Source organism: Cryptomeria japonica, chromosome 7 (genome assembly GCF_030272615.1).
Source record: "Cryptomeria japonica chromosome 7, Sugi_1.0, whole genome shotgun sequence".
Lineage (NCBI taxonomy): Eukaryota > Viridiplantae > Streptophyta > Pinopsida > Cupressales > Cupressaceae > Cryptomeria > Cryptomeria japonica.
In genome coordinates this window covers 4,284,233-4,307,594 of record NC_081411.1, presented here as the reverse complement: position 1 = coordinate 4,307,594, position 23,362 = coordinate 4,284,233, and the positions used below count along the sequence as shown (strand labels likewise).

At 32.9% G+C, this 23,362-nt stretch overlaps 1 protein-coding gene across 1 annotated transcript; it reads left to right on the top strand.

Moving 5' to 3' along the window:
• The first annotated feature begins 22,514 nt into the window (after window positions 1–22,514).
• LOC131030823 (disease resistance protein L6-like) lies at window positions 22,515–23,063 on the top strand. Its single transcript, XM_057961738.1, has one exon. It carries the CDS (start codon window positions 22,515–22,517, stop codon window positions 23,061–23,063), a length of 549 nt encoding a protein of 182 aa, XP_057817721.1.
• Window positions 23,064–23,362: the final 299 nt, after the last annotated feature.

Below are 23,362 nucleotides of genomic sequence, written 5' to 3'. Positions count from 1 at the left end.
TAAATGATCAAATAGTTGATCAAATGGTTTATGATAATGATAAAAGAAATTATTGATTTAACATATGAAAAATTGGTAATAATAATTCAAAAAAAACCTCAAAACATAAGAATATTACACAACTTAAAAAAATCCACATGTGAATCCAAAAAGACCTATATTTTTTACTAGCTATATTAGAAATGATTGCGGCACTTGAAAAAATCAACCCTTTTACATTTGAAAGTGTTTATTTTATACCTTTCAAGCCCATAACTAACTCCTAATTGCATAGTAATTACTTTTTAGACTTCATAAGTTATTTGAAAAAATATTACATAACCTTTCTAATGAGCATGCACTTCCAACTAATTAAAATAAATGTTTTAAAATATTAATAAAATTAAATTTATGATAAAAATATATTTATTCTTAATTTGACTAGCATATGGCTTTCAAGAATTTCGTCAAATGGTTTTCTTGTACTAGTTGTAGGAGTTCAATTTTTAAGCATTTCTTTATAAATTTCCAAGCCACAAAGATAGATGTACAATTAGTTGGTGTAAATAGTTGAGATTATCATCATTGCCTACATCTATCCCATTAATTATATCTCCAATGGATGCTTCATTACTCAATCTATACATTTTCATGGTTTTCTCCAATTCATTTTCATAATATACCCACTATTATATTTATCAATTAAAAGGTAGAATAAATTTGATCTTCATTGTCTATTAAGTGTTCATATACACTATAGCTATAGTAATTTGAAGGTAATCGATGTTCCATTCCCATCTAGGTTTGTAGCATCCATCAATTATGTGGCATACATAAGCTATAGTGTATATGGAAGATCATTAGTTTATACTTCTAAATCCTCTTGATTTGATTAATGTATGTATCTTCCTCCTTTGTCAAGTCTTATCCTTAAAAAATACTTGTCCTCGTCCTTTTAATCGTATTACTAGTGACAATGCCTTAATAGTTTGAAGTATCAATTTGGCTAAGGTTGAATTCCTTGAAGTAGATTAAGCATTTCTCTATCAAAGTTAATTTAATCTACCACATAGAAAAGAAGCTAACAAAGGTTGATTTGAAATTTTATAAATATTTTTTACAAGTCTAATCTATATATATCTTTGAGGCACTTTATATATTTATGCACTAATCTCTCCTATATTTGGATTCCTACAATAGTTATTTATTGATTTTGTAGATAATATAGGGTTTGAATGGTATACTTTTTTCTATTGTCATTCCAATAAACACTATTGTAAAGATGAAGTAATTACTTTCACAACCATCTAAACTCCATTAGAAACGCACTAACACCCACATCAAATAAATACATGACAAATAACACAATGGCTTCAAAGATTATTTTGCATCTATTTTCACAAGTGAATGCCACAAGTAGCTTCTATGATAATATTGTACCAATAGCATGGGAGATAGGAATTCCTAGAAGAACCAAATAAAGAATTCTTATTGTAGACACCAAAAATTGTCCATTAATTAAATACATATTTTAATCTATTTAATTAATTCACTAACCCTCTTCTATCTAATTTAAATAAATATTTATTATTTATTTAATCTCAACTCTTTCCTAAATTAAAGAATTTTTTATTTATTTAATTTACATAGCCCTTTCCTCTGTTAACTAGATAAATACTTTTATTTATCTAATTAATTCACTTACCTTTTTTCTTGTTTAATCCTAGCCCTCCAACTTGTTTGCATGCATCATAATCTAAATTTGTAGGCATGTGAGAAGTGTCAATTGTCTCTTCATTCAGTTTGTGTTTTCTCTAAAGTCAACCCATCTCATAGTCTAAACGCTCCATTTTAAGGATGATCTCTATAAAAGAGGATTCCTCCTCTCATTCTAAATCACATCTATAAGAAATATACCCATATTCTGCCAAAGTAATTCTAGCCTACAACATCACAACCACATCCATGCTTCCTTGTACTCTTGTGCAAGTGAAAGTAATTCTAGCCTACAACATCACAACCACATCCATGCTTCCTTGTACTCACGTGCAAGTGCATACAAATCCGAGTGTAAACACCATCAATACAAGATCATGGATGATAGGAGAACAATGGAGATAAGCATCTCTTGCATGCGAAAGTATATTTTATTTATTTAACATTATTTTCATGCATTTTTAGTTTCGATATTTAGATTTTGTTGAATTAGTTTGTAGATCTAGGTTTAGTGGTTGTCTTAGTTAGCATTTACAAATAGGTCACATTCAGCTAAACAATTATGATTCTAACAACTCCATTGATGAGTCTATGTGTTTTTTAAATTGTTAATTTAAATTCATTAATAGACTTCAAAAGTGATTTATTTTCTATTAATAATTTCATCACCCTATTTGTAAGAAATGATTCAATGACCCTTCTCGTATACGAGGTTCCTTCAGTTTGAAGAAAGACTCTATTCACTTATTTTTCCTTTGTTAAATTTAGCAGTAGATATCACATATTTCTCAATCTCGTTTGTTCTAGCCTTAACAAATCTTGAAATATACAATTGGACTTATCAAGAACACTCTTAAGTTTTGACATCTTAGGTGGAAAGTGTGGACCCATTCCTTTTGGTGTCTATTCTTCTTTAAAGGGTTGTCACCATTAACTTTCCTTCTCAAACTATCTCTCTCAATACAATATACTTGTAGTCACAATTTTAAGGATATCATTTCTCCTTCCAAAAAACAATCTCATATGTTCCACTATTAATGGATCTTGAACAATAAGAATAAAATTATGTATTCCATATACAATTTAATTTTTAAGGACCAATAATCGATTTTACTTTATAATAATAAGAAACAACAGTTTTCCTATAATCCTACATAGAAGCAGCCCCACCATAAAAGGTCATGGCTATAAACTAGTCAATGGTTGATCTATAAGAGCTTGGAAGCTTTATAAAACCTATATAGTATAAGAGGTTGCAATGTTCTTTTTTGATAACATCACCCATTAGATATGCTCAATCAATAGGCATATGGTAGAGGACCCATTATAGATGATATTTAATATTATCAACTAATAGAAGATTGCTATTTTGACATGCTTTATAGAGGCTCATATAAGTACACAACATTCAAATTATTGGCGCATTAATTGAAGAAAAAAATCAGAAATATTCTTGTGCATTTCAAGAGTATAATTTCTAGTAATTTGATGAAATCATTGCTAAAATTTACATACTGGAGGAAACAAAAGTGGGGATCATCCAATGGGGCACTAGGGTCCTAAGGAATTCCATTGGGTTGGTTAGGAGTTTTGTGAACTATAGGATCAAGTGAATAGTAGAGTAATGATTCTAAGACTATTAATTTGTTTTTATAATGACTACAAATATGCAAACCATTAAATCAAAACAAAATCAATAAAAGATAAAATTTCATCATAGGGACATAACATCTTCCAACATGAAACCCCACAAGAAAACAAAATAATATTAGTTGATACTTAATTAGTATTAGGGTCTCAATAAACATTTTTTGAAGGGACAAATATTTTAAAAAAATTGTTAGATTGTATGACAGATGACACAACTCTAACCAAATTTTAAATTTATGTATAATATAAATGTCAAATTAAAATTTAATCCAAATTCATTAGTTTCAGATCATAAATAAAATTTGTGATTCTTTCTGATCAATTTTATGACTAAATGTATTATTTTAAAATTTAATTATACATTAACATATATTTTAATCTAAATTCATTGATTTGAAATAGTAGAACTAATTTCTATATAAACCTAAACATTAACTTCAAATTTAATCTAAATTCATTATCGTGTGATGGATGTCCACCGCCCATTCCAAAGCTCCGATTTTGGCACAGGCAAGGAGGATGCTGGCACAGATCGCAAACTCTGGCTTTACACCTGCCAATTACATTTTATTGAAAGTTTCTAAATCCTTTTCAACAAATGCATTTTGTGCATATCCTGCAATCGTAGCGTTGCATGAGACCAGATTTCCTTGAGTCATTTTGTGAAACAGTTCACGTGCCTTTTCTGCGGTTTCACATTTTGCATACATGTTTACGAGAGTATTTCCAATTGTAACGCATTGGAAATAGCCATCGCTTTGTCAATAAGTGTTGAGCACTATCTGCAATTGTAATTATCATACAATTTTTATCTTCCATGAAACTTCCGTTGTAAAGAATGCGTAAAACAGAATAAGAGCAGAACGTCATTTTCATTCGCAAGTTCTTCCTCGTGACCTGTGGCTCTAGTTATATAAGGACAACAACATGCCGGATGAATTCAAAAGGAGGGCATCAAACAAAGTTTGCACCGAGTTTCTACATCGAATAAAGCTCTACTCGCGGTAGAGTCAAGGAGGAATGAGCTGGCAATGTTGAAGAAGGCAGAACAAAATCTCATTACTTCAAGAGATTTGAAGAAAAAAAGGAGAAACAAACAGACACGGCCGGCCGGTCAAATCAGCATAACAGCCCTGCATTGCGAGCCATTTATATAATTAGGGGGCATCAATCACCAAGTTTGATAGTATTAGGATAATAGTGTCGGTTTGGAAAATACTCTTAGGTGATTGGAAGGAGCCTTCTTAATCATGTTTTTTTAGGATCCAATGAGGGATTTTTTAATCATGCATAAAAAATGAAACAACACACAATCAATAATAGAGTTTCAATAAAATTATAAAATAAACTTTATTGACGTGCATATCAAAATATAGATAAAAATAATAAGAAATAATGCACAAAACAAGATTCCTAGTCTATACCTAGCCACAACATTAGTAGAGCAAAGAAATGAAAACAAACAATAAAAGCAACAATCTTATTATCAAATAGATGTTGAGAAAGTCAGGCTGAAATAATTGATTGATTAATTATTGAATCCAGTAGCATAACATTACCTTGAATCCAAATATTTTTCTCTAAAATGGCTTTTGGAAGAGTGGATTTATAGATTTTACATGAGAGCGATGAATGGATGAGATGAGATTTTTGTAATTGAATAATGTTGTTTATCAATATGCAAGGGGCAACAAAAAATTTACAAGTGACATTATGTTATTTGTTCACATGATTAGGTCAAAGATTGAGAACAACTAGATGATAATGATTAATAAGGGTCTTTTTGATCCTTGTGCAAGATTGACATTATTTATTTTAAAGAATGTGGTTAAAGAATGTGCAATTGATTAGCTAGTTCCTTCAAAATAACTTATTTTTATTACTATAAGTTCGGAAAGGGCCCCCAACCCTTCAAACTATTTGCTTAGTCAACAAAAAATGAGGGAAATTTTACAAAAGTTAAATGAATATTGTATATTTATTTAATATATGATTGAATGTTGGGGAACAATGGATTTTATTAGACAATTACAATTCATTCAATTAAAAGATTGAAAATTTAAAAGGACTATATTGGTTAAACTAATTGAATAAATAAAAAATAATTTATTTAATTAATGTTGGAGGAAAAGCGAGATTGATTATTTAAAAGAGATTAAAGTTAGAGAAACAATTGAACTACTAAATTAAAAAATAAATATTTATTTAAATAACCTTGAAAGTATATCTATGAAATAATGATGGTATAATGATAGGAGAAATGTAGGAATGCAATTTAGGTTTCATTATTTTTCTCCCCTTTAAGTTGACATTGTGAAATTGTATCTTCAATCCTTAAGGAGAGATGAAAATTTTGATTAATTGTTCCTATTTTTTAAGATTTATTTGATATACTTTAATATGAAATGTATAGGTAAAGCTATAGGAATTTTTGATCAAATAAAATTGGAAGTAGCCCAAACCATTACATTGTTGGATATTACTGCTGCTAGGACATGTTGTTGTCATTAATGTCAACATACTCCTGTGTTTTGGTGCTCCGATGATTGCAAATAATTGATCTTGTTGATTTATTTGTTTGATATGTTGAATTGTCTAGAGATACTTGGTTTAGTGTTGATTTCATGGTGTTGTGTGATGACCTTATCGAGTTATGGATTTCGGTATTACAGTTGGTGTTTCATTGTTCAGTGTTGTGGGTTATAGTTTTTGATCCATTGTGCTCTTGCATGATTATATATTTGGTTGCAGATTTGGGAGAGTATTTTTAATGTTCTTGTGCATCTACATTTCAAATGGTTTTTGATTTGGTGCTCCGCAAGTTATCTTTATACTTGGCAATGACTGTTGTTGAGTATTCTTGACTGACAATGTGTTGATTGATGAAGATTTGAATCAGTGGTGTTGGTGGAGCTATTATGGATGACTCTAACATGCTTGTTTCGTGTTTCTTGATTGTGTCTTATTTTTTTGGGTGGTCTACAGTGATCTTTGTGTACGGGATTGAAGATCTTTTGTGTCTAGTGATGTTCTTCATGTTATGCAACATTTCTAGTGTTGTAGTGTGTTGCAGCTAATCTTGACGTGTTGTTTGATGATGTGGCATTTTCGAGGATTTTTTTTAGTTCCATGCTATGTCCTGTGTGGTATTGTATTGGTCTAGTGGTTGATCTTTGTATCGTGTGATATGATTTTGTAATTAGGTCTTATGTGTTGAGCCAACCTTCTTGTCAATGTTGATGATTTGTATAAATAAGTATGATATTCATGTAATTTATATATAGGTGAAGTGTCTTCATTATCAGAGAGTTTTGTTTATGCAAACAAGTGAGTTGATCTTTCGGTGAAGTGATTGAGCAGAGATTGAAGTGTTGCAGAGCAGAAAAATGTGCTTAACCGGAACTGGTATTAGGCATTAGGAGATGCTATTCTTACACTTCGTATAATTTCAGATTGTTTTCCCTGGGTTGTATCCCTTTGTTGTTTTGAGAAATGAGCTCTAAGCAGTGTGCCTGAATGCATGTGCATTCCCCATTGTATTATTTTCACATACTACTACCGAGTATCATCTTATTGTTTATTTTCTACATCGAATAATATGTGAGGAGGCAGAACAAAATCCCATATGGTAATTTTTTTGAAGAAAACAAGGAGAAACAAACAGACATGACCAACCAGTCAAATCGGCATAAAAGCTTGCATTACGAGCTATTTATATAATTAGTGGGCCTCAATCACCAAGTTTTATAGGATTAAGATAATGGTGTCGATTTTGATGTTTTAATTTTATTTCCTTCTTGGTATCATAACGTCTTATAGCTTTGCTATTTTCCTCTTTTAGTTTGATGTTACTTTTATTTGTTAAATAAATTTTTTAATAAGTTTGATTAGTTACAAGTTATTATTAAAAATTTGTTGTTTAGTCTATGTGTCAACACTCGGTAGTCATAGTGAATTATTTTATATCACAATTTCTTATTTGTAAGTTATAACCATGATATATTTCAATTTTGAAAACATTTTTAGTTGACTGGAATTGACCTTCTTAATCATGCATTGAAGTCAAACAACACACAATCAATAAATTCAAAAGTAGTACATGAAATAAGTTTTTAACCTAGGTTCCCATCCTGTTTGTTTTAATAGTTAGTTTTTACATCGAATAAAACTTCAAAGGCAATAGAGCCGAGGAGGAATGAGCTAGCAATGTTGAACAAGACAGAACAAAATCGTACAATAGTGAATTCTTTGTAGAAAACAAGGAGAAATACCAACAGAAATGGCTGACCCATCAATTCAACTTTAACAACTCAGATTCCAAGCTATTATATAATTAGAGGGCCTTGATTATTAGCTTTTGTAGGATTAAGTTGATTTTGATGTGTTGAATTTATTTCTTCGTCTTCAAATTAATGATATTGTTTTTGATAAAGTTAAACGAGTTTTACATGGACCTGAAACCAAAAGTTTTACAACAACCCATCAGCCAAATAGACATGAACCGATATCAAAATAGGGGAGCATCCCCGAGCAGACACAAAAACAAAGGAAATGCAGACAAACAAGACAAAACAAAAGAAAAAACTCTCAATTAAGAGAGACACTAGATCTTTGTTCTTCTAGATGGAAATCCTATTGATTTCCTCCAGCTCCTCCATAATGAATCTGGAGGTACCCTTGTTGCTTCTTCTTCTAAATCTAGAACTAAGACCAATGGTTTTGCTATCACCAGCAGCCATATCTTTCCCTCCAAGATCTTTCAATGGTTCAGTGTGGTAGGATCTATAATCACCAACCATGGCATTAATCTTTTCAAGCCCCTCAATACTGTTGTTCATGGCTTCTTTGCTTATGTCAACCAGGTTCTTGAGATTTTTCTTAATCTCCGCCATAAAATACTCAACTTTTTCAATCCTTTGTTCGTGATTGCATTTCATCACCTCAACATCCTGGGAGATCTTTTTGGTCATAATCATGAGTTTCTCAAGTTTACTAGGCTCAGGGGAAGCAGTGAAGATATCAATAATCTCTTTAACCCCCACTTTAAGGGTATCAATTTCGCACTCAACCCACTTCCAATAGTTTTCCTAGCTTCTGGTAGCTTCGATAACCAGATTCATCACGTTACTAGTCCTCTTACTCCCATGGTTCTCTTTGTTGGCCATGGTCCCCTTTTTTTCTTTCTGAACATTGATAGGGATGTCCAATTTAATTCCTTGCTTCATAATCTTTGGACTATGGTCCTTAACCACCAGCCTTTTCTTTTTAGAGAGGGGATCGACCTTAGAGATCAGTTTGCTGGTGGTTTTGTATTTGCTAGCCACCCATCTTGGAGGATTCTTGCTGCTAAACGTCCCAGGGTTAACCATCATCTCCCCTTCCTTCGTAGGTTTATAGTCAGGGTCATCAAGAGGAACCCCTCTTTCTTCCAAGTCTATTTCCGAGATAGACACATGATGGATATCAGTCTGATGCCCAGTCTCAGAAAGAGGGAGCACCATTTCAAGGGATTTAGCATACTCCATGATGAGCATAATGAGTCCCTCATGGAGAACAGGGTTGTTAGGATTCTCCAAATGTTTTTCTAGGCTATTTTCAAGGAATGAGGCTAGATAGAAATGAACAAAAGTAATTTTTCCATGCCTAAAGTGATTTAAAGTGGTGAAATGGTAGGAAAAGATGCTGGCCTATCTGCCATCGAGCATAATATACCTCATGATAAACTCGTCCATGTCAGCCTAGGGAGTCATAAGATCTTTTCTGTTGTAGCCGCCATCATCCATCTTGGTAATTCTAGAACGCTCCTTGTCTTTTTCAAAGAAACTCGTCAAGTCCTCCTCCCTGGTTTTCCTATCCCTATAGAATCTTCTACCAGTCATTGCCACCAGGGTTTCATCAATCTGATAATTAGTGCCATAATCCCTCATACTCCCTTTTTTCGACCCGTTGACAAAAGCCTCCATGAGAAAAGGAGAAGGGCCATGAAGTTAATCCAAGTAGGGGACGATTCCCCCATCAATGACTTCCTAACACATCTTTTTTTTCTTCCATTTGTCGCAAGTAGAGGGCCCTTGCCTATTCTTGTCCCCACCCATGATGCTCCTGGTGGCCGAATAGTAGAAAATGGGCCACACTAGAGAAGGCACTGACCAACCGCAGGAAATGGACCACACCAAAGAAGGCACCAACCAGTCACAGGAAATGGGCCACACCAGAAAAGTATCCAAACAATAGCAAAAAAAGGGCCACACAATAAAACAGAATATCTAGTCACTAGGAAAGTTTCTAGATCTTCAGTTAGGGAAAACCAAAAAGAGTCATTTCCCCATCAACTCAGTCAAGTCATGATGAGAGATTATTGATTAACGTAGTAATAATCATGGGCTAGCTCGTACATATGTTTTGGGAAAGCATCCCTGCTGCTCCACCATTTGGTTGCCACGCATCCCACCACCAGATTGGCCAGTAGATCTGCCACCTTGTTTCCTCCCTAGTATACGTGCGATATTTTGAAATATTCTAGTTAATTAATTATATCTCGACAATCCTTGATCAGGTTAGTTGTCATCCAGCTAGGATCCATGCATCCACTCAAACAATTGACAGTGTTTAGCGAGTCACACTCCAACCAAACTATAGTAAAGCCTTCTCTTTTAGCCATTTATAACCCAATGTGGGCAGCGCTGGCTTCCGCATAGTGGTTGGACTGAGTACCCAGAGGGAGCGCCATCGTAGAAACCAACAGACCGGAATGATTCCTAGCCACTCCACTACAAAAATTAATGGTATTGTTATGCCTCATAGATTCATTTTTTTCCTCTTTCAATTTGATCTCACATTTATTTTGTAAAACTTTCTAATAATTTTGATTACTTAAAAGCTATTATTAATAATTTTTTGTTTAGTTTGTGTGGCTACACTTAGTAGTCAACCATTTTCTTACTACTTTTTCTTATTTTTTGACATATTCATGATATTTTTCAAATTTCAAAGCATTTTTAGTTGGTTGGAATTGGTCTTTTTAATCATGTTTGAAGATTTAGTGAAAGATTATCTAATAATATAGTAAAATAAAATAACATGAAATCAAAAATAAAATTCAGTAAAATAAAAAATCATGCAGCAAAATAAAACAACACGAAATTAACAATAGAATTCAATGAAATAATGACATAAACTTTATTAATGTATATACAAAAATAAATAGGAAAATAATAGGAAATAGTGTACGAAAAGAGATTCCTACTCTATAGGTAGCCACACCTTCAATAGAGTAAAGACATGAAAACAACTAATAAAAAAAACAATTGTCTTACCAAACAAATGATGTTGAGAAAGTGTTATGCTGAAAATGATTGATTGATTGTTCAAGATGAAGGTTGTTTGTTAAATCTAGTAGCTAAGCATTGTCTTGCAGCTAAATTCTTATAATTCATAATGACTTTTGGAAGAGTAGATTTATACATTTTACTTGAGAGTGATGGATGAATGATATAATTTTTTTTGCAATGCAGTATTGTTGTTTATCGATATACAAGGGAGAGGGAGAGGTTTATAAGTGACCATATGTAATTAATTCAGATGATTAGGATAATGTTTGAGAATAAATAGTTAATAAATATTACTATGAGTCTTTCTTGATCCTTGTGCAAAATTGACTTTATTTATTTTAAACATAGTGGTTTTGATTAATTAGATCCATAAGTTTCTAATTTTTTCATCAACTAATAATGAAGGAAATTTTACAAAAATTAAATGAATGATATATATTTATTTAATATATAAGGTAATGTTGGGGGGATGATTGATTTCATTAGATATACATGGTTTATTTAATTAAAAATTTTGAACTTTAAAACAAATTTTAGATTGGTTAAATTAATTAAATAAATAGAATTAATTTACTTAATTAATATTGGATGAAAAATTAGATTGATTAAATAAAAAATATTATTGCTAGATGAACAATTGAATCAATTAATTGAAAAATTACTCTTTGTTTGATTAGTGTTGGAAGTAGATCTATGGAATAATCATTATATGATGATAAGAGAAATGTAGAAATGCATTTTAGGTTTCACTATTTTTTCTAGTTTGTGATGACATTATGACTTGCATAATTTATTATGTATGTATGTATGTATGTATGTATGTATGTATGTATGTATGTATGTATATGTATATAAATGTATGTACATATGTATATGTGTATAAATTTGTGAAGCTTCACCACAAGTCTTTTCTGGGGGATTATTCTTCTGAGGAGGCTCTTCTTCTCCTTCACTGTGCAATGTAGCTAAAGGTGTGGAAGATGTCAAATGAGCTAGTGTAGAATTTCTTGTAGTATTATATTTACTAATCTTAGGAGGAGTGGCCTTTGCAACCCCTCCTTTATTCTTATTTACCCATAGTTTGGTTCTTTTAATAACCAATGCAGTTCTTCTATTAAGGTTATCCTCTTCTCCCTAATCCGAGTCAATAGGTTCCAAAGACTACACTTGTAGAATTGAAATATAAGTAGGTTCAAGTAAATCTGAACCATCGTTGACCACACTAGTGACATCCCAACTTAAATAGAAACTAATTATTTGATGTAAGGTCATTCTTGACTAGTATCTTCTTCTCACTTCAAAATCATTAGCATAGTCTTCCCAATAATCTTCTAATTGGGGAACATGATTGGATGAGGGACCCAATTGTAAGTTATCCTTGACAAATTATTTCTATAAAAATGTGGCCTAAGCTCCTCATATTACTTAGTGGAATACTTTCCTAGACTAGCTACACAATTCATTGCTTCTACTTGAGACTTGCAAGTGTATAATCCCAAAGTAATAGGAAAATAAATTGTTTTCTTATTGACCTCAACATATCTTTTATTAAATTCAATTTTTTTTTTGTATAGTTCAATCAAGACCCCCTTATTTTCTACATACTTGGGGAGTTAGAGAGGAAAACCACTAAAATCTCTCACCCAAATATATGTAAAAGTAGGTAACTGGATGAAATAGCTCCCACACTTGCTAACTAAGCAGCTTCTGGGGATATCCTCACCTCAGGGTGCCCTTGCAGTTGTTTGACCAAAGATATGGTAAAAGAATCATAATTGACACAACTCTCTTGTAGTTGCAAATGTGGACACAATTCACACATGTAAATATCATCTTCGTAATCATCCATATATTTAATCCAAGTCTAATATCTTATGCATGCTAGGGAATACAATAGATAATATTTCATATAAAAGAACTTGTTAGAATGAAAGGAAGTGACTAGGTTGTGCACTCTGTCACTGGTTAGTGTTGCCCACTCTATATACATTTTCATTATGCAAATAACTTGGACAAGAAATAACATCCACTCATCTAAATTTTGAGCATCATTATCTCCATTGAGTCGATATAAGAGGATGATAATATCAAAATTTCTCCTTTTAGGTAGGTTTTGTGTATGGTTTTGGGTAGCTTTTATTGTATATTGCAGGACACTGCAAACTATTCCTTGGAGATTACATTCCTCCATACACTCTTTTTTATCTTAAATTCACCATGTGATAGGCACTGGTTCTAATGAGTATACACCTCTCTATTAGGAAGCCTAAAACAAATATGTATAGTAGCTTAGTGCAAAGTGATAAGAACTTGATTTTTCCCCAATTTGTAATTCATTCCAACTTGTAATGCATTCCAATACACCTCTCTAGTATCCAAGATATAATGCATTTCAATACTAGCTTAGGACATTGTACAAAGGCAAGGAAAGTAGCATCCTCTATCAAACCACTCTCTATTAGTTTCTAGATAATTTTATGTCTATTAGGGTTTCAAACTTGTTGATAGAACTCACCTAAATTCATGAAATGGAGTTTGGTGCCCCTTATCTCTAATAATGAGCTTGTTAGCCTATCTAGATGACCATTCCCCAAGAATTTAACCTTGATTTTTATAATTCACAAGGATTTTATGAAATTAGAGCTTAAAACACTCAAGATGAACAACATTGTACTATGTTATAGTGTTCAAAAAGATAATTTTGAAAGGAATAATGAGTATTCTATGGTTTTAAATTGCCCACCTCTTCATAGGTTTGTGTGGCTATTTGATACAGGCTAGGTGTTTAACTCTTCTCTTTCATTCATTTTCTAATTGCAATGAGTTGCAAAATAATGTTCACTATGGGAAAAAGAATATTAATAATCTCACCTGGGAGTACAGTAAGTTCCCAACTACTTTGGGTAAGTTAATTAATTCCACTCATTTAAAATTCATGCCAATTTTTTTTGAGCTTTATTAATACCATCAGGTCCCACTTTTAAAGATTAGATATTTCCATTAGAATTTTAGATTGAGTTCTCTATGTTCTTGCATTTATTATTTGCTTCTAAAATAGTTAGGTCTCATTTTCCCTTGTCCTTGAAGTATTTATCAATACATTAGGTTTTAACAATACTTCAAGAACTCTTAATAGAAACTGCAACTACTTTTGTAAAAAAATTATCTTAATGAATTTCAAGTTCAACCCTAGATGCATGGGACTAACAAACGAAATATACTAAAGACTGAGTGCAAACCACTTTGTCGAGTATGGATGCTAGACGTGGAACTCTTTCACAAATATGAAAAGGAACAAGTGACAAGATAAACAAAAGAAAATACGAGTATGAAAAGTTCCAAAAAGGACATCAGAAGATTAAACCTAAAGTTTAACTTGAACTTAGACTTAAAACACAAGGATTTACAGAGAAACCATGATGTAGGAAGGTTTCTATTAGGTTTTTGGCCATGGACAAGTATCTAGGAAGGGACTCAAAACTTCGACAAGCTTATTAAGATAAATTTAAAAAAAAATCTCTCATCTTAATGAAGTTAAGGCAAGACTTAAATTGAAGCATGAGTGAAATTGGGGCAATACGAACCTAGCTAAATCTTGACTCCATTCCAAAAGGTAAAAAATTTAAGTTGGTCCCACCAAGAGCTATCTACGTTGCATTAATTACTATTAGGGCCAAGGAAGATGGATTGAATGCAAGGGTATTTTAAAGGAAATGCAATCAAATTAATCCATTTTGAAAAGCATTCACCAAGAAAACATTAAGGGTTTTTAAATAATGAATTGTAGAATTTTGGAAAAATGTTGATGGTAACTTGATTAGAATTTCCTCACAGAGATATTCCCCGAAGCATTTAATTTTGTAAGTACACATTCTTGATACTCTAGTAGTTTCTCATATAAAAAAAAATTCTAAAATTCTTAGAGCTAAAGTCTTGTATTCTAGGTGACACATTGTAAAAATAAGTTTAGCTGCAAATGATAGGAGTTTGAGATAAAATATGTGAAAATGAAGTATAAATATCTAGGGTACAAACATTTGTCTAGTCTAGATAGTATGTTTATAGAGATTAATGAGACTATCCTAGGGCATATTACTCTAGGAGACTTTTGTGAGACAAAGAATACTCCAAATAGGCATCTAGTTACTAAAAGACTAGTAAAGAGTAGTTTACTTGAGAAACTTGGTTTTCTTGTTGTGACTTAGTGCTTCAATATATTAACCACTATAATGCCAACACAAGAGAAATAAAAGTGGTGATAAAAAAATTAATCATCACCCTAGATAGATGAACTATCAATGCATGGTGTAGGTTGCTTGAGAGGGGAGTATATCCTAATTTTGATTTCATGACCTCACAAGGGAAATTCATTGAAAAGAAGGGATACTATAGAAATATAATTTTTAGGGAATGGTTTATTGTGCCGAAGAAGGGAAAATTGTAGCTACCTAAAGTTGTACACAAATCTCATTTCAAAGGTAAAATTTCATATATCATCATACTATTACATATCTTGAAGGGTAAAATAAATGCGGATGAGCTCAAAGAGTGTTCTTTTTCTTTGTACAATTTATATTCTAAAAGAGAACAATATTTATATTAGGATAGTTAACTCAATGATAGACTACAATATATAAATTTAAACATTTCTTTTAATAAAATCTTCTACATGTCTTGCTATTTTTTCAATGCCTTGACATGCACAAGACCATGTACAGGACTTGGGCCTATTGAAATTTTTTATGAACAAATTCAAATTTATAATTACTATCCTATTTTGTAGTTAGAGAAAATTTATCACAAGTTTAGGAGGGTGAATGATGTATTCACCATGATATTTGGTCTAAATGATTTCTCCTAAGGCTATTTTATTGATAAACCAATATGGAAGTCATTTAATACAATTCAAAATATTTACCCACATCAAGGTAGGAGGCTATGACATGGGCTACCTCAAAACCTGACCAAGTATACACAAGATAAATTCATCTTGGCTAAAATAGGTAGATAGGTTTTAGAAGTCAATAAGAGATATGTAGGGAGGATGAAATCATGAATCCAATTCCCTTTTGGACTTGGATACTATTCATGCAAATATTAGTCAGATGCCCTTGACATTGAGAGGATCATTTTTAAATATACTACCTAACCATTGATATGAGATTTACTTTTGACAACAAGGATTTTGTAAAGGACAATTTTTAGCTTGGATTGTCATTGTATTATAATCCACATATGAAAGATTATTTGATAGATTTCTCACATGACTTTGAGGTGAGGAAGAGAAAATTGATGAGAATGACCCTTAAGCAAATTGTAAAATTCAGATTAGGGTGGGATGTTGATTGAGTTAAAGATGATAAATATAATTTGAGTAATTCCATATATATTTATCACATTCAAATGAAACTAACAGTTCCAATGGAATGGATACTTAAGGAACATAAAAACCTTAATTCAAGAATTGATGTTATATTGAAGAGAAATCAAATTCAGTTTATTATGAATAAAATAGAAGTTTCCAAGGTGTACACCACTAGAGGACAAAATATTGGAGGTCAAACCAATCCTAGTAGAGTAGGGATTTCTTCATCTACCACATTATTGATCCCTACACTAAAAAGGAGTAGAAATGGGGAAGAGCTACCCAAGAATTGAAAACTTTTGAGAAGACTTGTGGGGATGACCCACTAAAAAACATTGGAGTAGAGGAGGAAGAATAAAAAGATAAAAACAAAGGGAAAGACCAAAAGAATGAACATGAATGATAAATAAAAGTGATGGATGTTGACACCTCTATCCCATGGCAAGACTTCCCAATTTTTGGGGATATGGCCACTCATAAAAGTAAGACCCCTCCTTATGTTCCTTTTAATCTACAAAATGTGACAAACACTCCTTCATTAAAAGGAGGACTCTTTACTAATAAATTTCCCTAAATATTTGGAATGAAAATACTATTTTTACTTTATGTAGGTCCTCCCTAACATAATCCTATTGATCCATGTAAATTCACAAGCAAAACCATCACACCTAAGAGACTCACTATTATCCATGTTGTGAACAACCTCATTGAGATTAGTAATGGAGAGAAATTGGTAACTAAATTCTCATTGTGAGGAAGAAAGTCAATAAGGAACAAGCTAAAGGAATTCTTAAATAGGATGGTCTCACTTAGGAGAATTTTTAAGGTACTAAATTTTTTCTCACAATTCTTAACAAAATCTTAAAGAATATCTAGTAATTTTAAAAGCATTTTCTAATCATCATTGATCTATTTGATGTTGTGCAATTTGCCAGGAGATATGGGGGTTGAAAATGCTAATTGGAGGCCCTATCATCCAATTTGAGCTATTAAAGTATATTCTTTATTGAAGCACAATTAGTAGAATAGTTATTTATAATTTGCTTGTACTATCCAAGCTTCATTATCCTCACCTACAAAAAAGGATAAAAGGGGTAGGCCTTAAGTATTTCTATGGCCTTATAGAGATCTAAGGTGGTTTCTTGATATGATAAACTCTAAAAGATAACCACATGGTATCCATAGATGTAAGGGAAATGATAGATACATTAGATGGATCTATTTTAACAAAAAATCCAACTACTTAGATGAGTGCGATTCCTTTCAAGATCTTAGATCTCCATGACATGAGCTACTAAACATTGATGACTTTATAAAGCTAGATATTTAAAAACTGTCTTATAATTTTTATGTGGCCCCACTTTCCATTTAATCTTTAACCTTGTGAGAAAGTGATATGAAAATGTGACATCTAGTAAATTCTCAACAAAAGGAGAAAAACAACTAGAAAAGAAGAAAAGTATTGTTTACAAAGGAGAACACGATTGAGACATTTAAAATAAATTATAACCAGCCTACAAGTTACATCATATATGTCAAAATAGTTGGGTGTGGTCATGTGCCAAATTGGGACTAAAAATGCCCAATTTATTGCTCATGTAATACCACACCTCTCTCACACTAATTACCTAGTGAAAATGGTAATATCCCATCTTTATCATGTGCCATATTAAATATATTAATGTCTTTGCATGCATGACCCAACTTATATTTGGCATTAGTCTAACAATCAATCATAAAAGAGGAGAGCTCTCAATATCTTCATTGTGAGCATAAATATCTATGATGTTAAAAGAATAATTATCAACATTCAAGATGATCTAGATTACATGATTAATGGGACAAAAAAAATATGATCAAGAACATGAAAAAACCATCAAAGAAAGAAATGTGGCAAGCCCTCCATGACTAATGTCTTGATTGGTATAGAACATAGTACCAATAATATAAATGATATAACATGTAGCACAAAGCATGAAATTAGAACACTTCACTTCTAACAAATATAATATATCTAAACTAAATTATATCTGATGATTATCTTGCGTAGAATACTTCCATAGGAGTTCAAGAGACATTGGACATTCCAAGAGAATAAATTCATGGATGAGTATTGAGCATATCATTGTTATTTAACTCCATGACCATGGAAAAATGAATTCTACAAAAGAAAGCAGGGAGAAAGAACCCAACTAAATATTGAAAGGTGAACTACTTTATTTCTAATAAACATATTCACCCTCCTAAAAATGCTTAGCAGAATTGTGAGATAATCAAAAATTTATTGGCAATAAGGGAGAGTGAGTAGGCATATCTAGTTACAAAGAGAGAGCCAATGTTGGTTGTGATATCTAAAACAACCTTTGTCTTGAGGGTGCTTTACTCAAGGGTGATATAACCTATTTTCATTCTTTTTAAAGGTATTTCCTTCTCAAGTTATCCTCTTGGGGTGAAATCTGGTCCCAAATCAGATTTACATTGATTTGTTTAGGTTTTTCATATTGTTTATGGGGTATTTCCTCTTGGTTCGACTATTGCCCTCCTTTTTTGTTGTTGCGATTGTTTTGTTCTTTTGTTAGTTCTACTTCTTTTTGGTTACTCCTTTCATAACCTTCATGTTTTGTTCTAAGGATTGGGCGTTGTCAAAAAACCATCTTATCTTAATAAGAAACAAGACATAAAAAAGATGATAAAGGACATTCTTGTTTGATGGAGCATTTTAATGGAAATGGATGTGTCATAGATTTACTAATAAAAATTCAAATATTGACATCTTTGAGATTAAAACTCATGCATATTCAACTATCATATACATTAATAATGATTAACTTGAACAATAATGGATTTTGGTATAAATATTTGACCTATTCATAAGCTTCTCATGGCACAATGAAGTTAATGAGAATGTATTTGCTACTAAGAAGACCAATTTATTCAACTTTTACTACAACTTGCACTACATATTTGACCCAAATAACCAAAACTTTATAATTATTTAACAATATAATAATTAAAAATATATATATTATATTAACCCTTTGAATAAAACAATAATTAAACCTCTATTTATGCTAGGAATCTTTGTCAAACCCTCCCAGATACAAAAGATAAAACTCATCCTTCAAATACTAACAAATAATAGTGTTCTACTCATACTCCAATACATAAACTTTTATTACTATCATTGAAAAAGAAACTTCCAAAGAGAGAATAAAATGTAAAATTGGCAATATAGTTTTTGTCAATCTCTTATTGAGTTGTTCAATGTCTGTTCGATGATCTTAATTTAGACACAATTACAAAGATTGGAATTATTGATGATCTTTTCTTTTTTAAATGTCGAGATGCTACCGAGATGATGTGTTGCTAACAATTGGAAGAAATCTTGAAATGGTGCAATTATTTTGCAGTTGGCCCCAATGTGGGAAAATGATATTGACCTACTTGGTAAACATTTCCATGTTGTTGACAAGCATTTACCTAAATTTCCCTATAAATATTAGTTGTGTTACACCCTTTCATCAAACCCAGGCTACTCTATTTTAGAAAGATTTATACAGTTAGCATGGCTTCCTCCTCCTCAGCTTGTAAAGTATATGATGCATTCATCAGCCACCGAGGCTCTGATGCCAAACAAACCCTTGTTAAACAACTTGATAATCTTCTTCAGGAAAGAGGGTGCCGGGTGTTTCTAGGCCGTGAAGAGATAGAAGGGGAAGACTCTATTCTAGCGGTGTTGTCTTTGTGTCATGCCCACCTTTCAAAAAACTGACTCTCTTTTGTTTGCCATAGAGGAAATGTTCACAAAAGGCTAAGTCCACAAGCATGAGGCCCGATAGCTGATTTCTTGTATGCATAACATGGAGACCTTTCTTGCTAATGTTCCCAAGTCTTTGATGCCAAAGATCTGCTTTGCTGTCCTCAATCACCATTGCAGATCCCACTTCACCATGAGTCTTAAAAATATAAAGATTTCCCACTTTATTACCATTTGCAATCAGCATGGTACCATGTGTTACTTTCCATGTATCCAGAAAAAGATTGACATTTAGACCTTGACCAAAGAGCTCTCCAACAGATATCAAATTCTGCTTCAATTTTGGGACATGGTGAACATCTTTGAGCAGCCATGTTTTACCACCTTCTAATGGCAGCAATACATCCCCTTTGCCTGTAATTTCACAAGCTTTGTTATCTCCTAAAAAAACATTGCCAAATTGCCCTTCATGGTAGTTGATGAATGCTTCAAGACATGAGGTAGCATGATAGGAGGCATTGGAATCAAGCACCCATGAATCCAAAGTAGTGTCAGTTGTTGAAAGGATTAAGACGCTGCCATCTTTATCATAAATGGTATTTGCTTCGCTGTCCCACACTCTCTCTTATGCTCTTTTGAAATTTCTGCAATCCTTTTTCACATGACCCACTTTGCCACAAAACCAACATTCACCATTTCTGTTTCTAGACTTCGATCTCTTTGCTGATTTTGAATGTCTATGGTAATTATTTCTGCCTCTGTTATGACTTCTACCTCTATTATCGGTACTGACCACCTTTAAAGCTTCATCAGATGAAGATTCATCATTCTTTCTTCTCAAATCCTCGCTGAGAAGAGTAGCTACTACATCATTAAAAACTAATTTATTTTTACTAGATATAGATGTGCTAACTGTTGTTACAACACCATTCCAACTGTTTGGTAAAGAACACAATAACAAAACAGCCTTGCTTTTATCATCTTGTGTCATCCCCACCGAAGTCGCTTGACTAATCAATGTATTAAATTCATTGATGTGGTTTGTCATAGCACAACCTTCCTTCATTTTCAGTTTGTACAAGCGCTTCATAATAAAAACTTTATTTGCAGTTGAAGCCATTTCATACATGGCTGAAAGTCTATCCCATACTTCTTTTGTTGTTACGTCACCCGTGACATTGAAGAGAACATTATTGGACAATGAGAGAAAAATTGTCACTCTCGCCTTCTTGTCCAATTTTACAAAATCTTCATCAGCCATCCCAGCTGGTTTCTTTGCTATCCCTTCAAGCACGATTGAAAGGTCTTGCTTTATCAGCAAAGACTCCATCTGCACTTTCCATAATCCGAAGCTCTGACCGGAGAACTTCTCTATCTTTGATTATTCCATGATTCTGGAAATTCAAACACCAAAATCTAAACAGCGATCTAACCTCGCTCTGATACCAATTGTTAGAATGAAGAAATCGAATTGAAAACAACAAATAAACCCAATTGAATATACACAACACAAACAACAAGAACACACAGATTTATTGTGGTTTGGCAATTGCCTACATCTACACTTGAAGTAGGGGAATCACTATATTATTCACCAATCTGGTTTACATCTACACAGCTACAATCAGCTCTAGCAATCAACTTCAAAAAATGAATTACAATCAGCTCTTAAAGAGCTTCCAGGAAGAATATGAATAGCCAAGAGTTTTGGCGGCAAACGGGAAAGGAGTTCGTTGGACTTCAACTTCCAACAATATGCTCATCTGTGGTTCAAATAGCCGCTTTTTCAAAAGAATATGCAGAATCCTCATGGTGTTTAGACGAGCTGGTTCTTATGTTACAACAACAACCTAACGCCCTCTTTATTTCTGTCTTCTACCATATCTAGCCATGGGAGCTACGCCACATCCAGAATGACAAGTCACATATTGCTGCGGTACTTTCTGATCATCAAAGGAAAGGAAGGAATCTTGATTAGCTTAATAAATGGAAAAGGTCCCTTGAATCTGCTTCAAACATATCTGGTTATGAACAAAGCGAACATAAAGAGTAAGCTAACCGCTATGCAATTTGTATTGATTGTGATTCATCATGTTTTCCATTTTTCTCAAGTAAATGACATTCAATTTATCATAGTAGAGATTTTCTAAAGAGATTCTACAATTTGGTTTGCAGCAATTTGTGTGAAGAGATTGTATCCCGTGTCCTACAGGAAAAGAAAAAGAGGACCCCATTAGATGTTGGCAAATATCCAGTTGGACTTCCTCAACTCGTCCACGAATTTGAAATGACTTGTTCAAAGACAGGGAGTGGCAAGGTCACTATTGTAGGGATCTTTGGTCTTTGGGGGGTTGGCAAGACCACCCTGGCAAAATATTTATTTAACAATAAGTGTTCCGAGTACGATGCATCATGCTTTCTGTCTAATGTTAGAGAATCACATGCTAGACATGATTTACATTCCTTGCAAAGTAAGCTCTTGAAAGATCTCTTTCATGAAAATAGAAAGTTTGGTGACACTGCTGAAGGAAAAGGACAACTGAAGCACCGTTCGGGAAGGGCAAAGCATTTGCATTTTCTTATTGTCCTCGATGATATCGATCATCAAGACTAGTTGGATACCCTGCTATCTGCAAGTATGCTAAGCTCTGGTAGCCTAGTAATTATTACAACCCGTGACCAGAGTGTGTTAATAGGTGCAGATATCCATTATAGGATGAAGGGAATGAATTGGGAGGATGCTAAAAATCTCTTCTCTAGCCATGCCTTCGGCAGACAGGATGTACCCAATGCATATGAGAAATTGGTTGAGAGCTTCGTAGAGTTCTGTGGAGGCTTACCGCTCTCACTCAAAGTTCTGGGAGCCCATCTTTATGGTATGGATAAGTATTATTGGGAGTTTGAATTGGAAAAATTTAAGAATGTCCAGCCCATGGATATAATGCAAAGCCTTAAAATCAGCTTTGATGGTCTGGACAGTCTGGAGAAACAGATATTTTTAGATATTGCTTGTTTCTTCAATAAAGAAATAAGATATCTAGTAAAAAATGTGGCCATGTCAATCTGGAAAGTGGCGGGTTGGAGCGCTGAACTTGCCATTCAAACCCTGCAAGAGAAGTGCCTACTTGAACTGGGCAAGGACGATGAGTTTCTAATGCACGATCACCTCCGTGATCTGGGAAGACAGTTGGCAGATGACCTTGTTAGCGCAACTTTGGAGTCTGCTATCTCCATATTTCACGGAGAGACTCTTGCTCATGCATAAGCTAACAAAGGAGTTATAGATTTTTAACTTCCTCTGCCTACTTCAATTCCATTTCAATATTTATGCAGTTTTGATCTTCAAAAATTTTATGCATCTCATGCATAATTTCTGCTCTTGTGATCTATTTATCATTTGTAATCATACAGATTTGATATAATGAAAATAATTTTATTGCTTTCATTTGTTCTTCTGATTTTTCTTCTGCAAGTTTTGCTTTTTATTTTCTAGCTAGATCTTTTCTCTATTTTGCAGGATTAGCTGCAAAATTCTACATGGTATTAGAGCCAGATTGCTAGGAA